Source organism: Poecilia latipinna, unplaced genomic scaffold (assembly GCF_001443285.1).
Source record: "Poecilia latipinna isolate Pla-1442-1.1 unplaced genomic scaffold, P_latipinna-1.0 Scaffold73, whole genome shotgun sequence".
Taxonomy (NCBI): Eukaryota; Metazoa; Chordata; class Actinopteri; order Cyprinodontiformes; family Poeciliidae; genus Poecilia; species Poecilia latipinna.
In genome coordinates this window covers 241,987-243,059 of record NW_015112689.1, presented here as the reverse complement: position 1 = coordinate 243,059, position 1,073 = coordinate 241,987, and the positions used below count along the sequence as shown (strand labels likewise).

Genomic DNA, 1,073 nt, shown 5'->3' with positions numbered 1-1,073 from the left:
CCAAACATCGGAGAAACCCTCCAGAGAAATACAGGAAGCATCTGTAGCCTTACGCAGCAAGGTCGTGAAAATCATGCCTGTAATTTTCAACGTTACTGAGACTTTTTTTTTTTCTTTTTTTTTTTTTTTTTTTCCTCCTTTAAGTAGTTTTAACTCAAATGTTTATCTTTTGTTTTCTGTTGCTATGGATTTCAGGGGAAAAATGAACATGTTTTCCCTCCACAGAGTGTTCAGGTGCTGGACGTTTGTGCCGTGTTGAGTAACAGCGTGAGGAGGCGGCGCACCATTCTGACCGTGCCCTGGCTGGTGGAGTTCCTCTCCATGTTGGACTTCATCGGACCTTTGCTTCTCTGCTACAGGGTGGCTCTGGGGACACTGCTTCTGCTGTACAGGTCTGATTCTCCTCAGGTTTAACTGGTTTTGTGGACCAATTAAAAGGATACCCTCAATAAAAATGAGCTGTTAAAGTTTTTTGACTGTTAAAGCACGGATCTACTGTGATTTTTTTTTTTTTTAAATACAAATTTGAGTTTTAAGTCTTTACTCTTGTTTTCGTCATATTTGAATTGTAATAATGGTCAAATTCGACTAAGATAACGAAATAAGAACATATTTTTTTTTCCCTAATTGCCTGTCTTGGCTCTCAGCTGCCAGATGAACCAGCACCTCCAGGACAGCCTGTGCCAGCAGCTCCTCCATCTGGACGAGGTGTCCATCCTGCGTCCGTCTGCGTCCGTTGGGGAGGGAGAGGAGGAAGAGGACGGCGATATGGAGCAACAGGTATTCCATTCATGAGCTTTCTTTTACAAACACGTAGTGCTTCTTGCAGAATGTTCCCACCCTGCACTCGGCTCTCTTTTCAGGATGAGAAGCAGCGGTTTTCCTCTGTGCTGCTCCTCGCTCGTCTGCTGGCAAAGTTCCTGGGATTCATCTCCTTCCTCCCGTACCAAACATCGGAGAAACCCTCCAGAGAAATACAGGAAGCATCTGTAGCCTTACGCAGCAAGGTCGTGAAAATCATGCCTGTAATTTTCAACGTTACTGAGACTTTTTTTTTTCTTTTTTTTTTTTTT

At 43.4% G+C, this 1,073-nt stretch overlaps 1 protein-coding gene across 1 annotated transcript in view; it reads left to right on the top strand.

Moving 5' to 3' along the window:
* cdan1 (codanin 1) overlaps positions 1 to 1,073 on the top strand; it is a 19,545-nt gene that overhangs the window by 8,289 nt on the left and 10,183 nt on the right. Inside the window, exons 12-13 of the mRNA XM_015016369.1 lie at positions 648 to 780; positions 864 to 1,037. Of these exons, the coding sequence (XP_014871855.1) occupies positions 648 to 780; positions 864 to 1,037 (307 nt within the window). The remainder of the gene's footprint in view (positions 1 to 647; positions 781 to 863; positions 1,038 to 1,073) is intronic.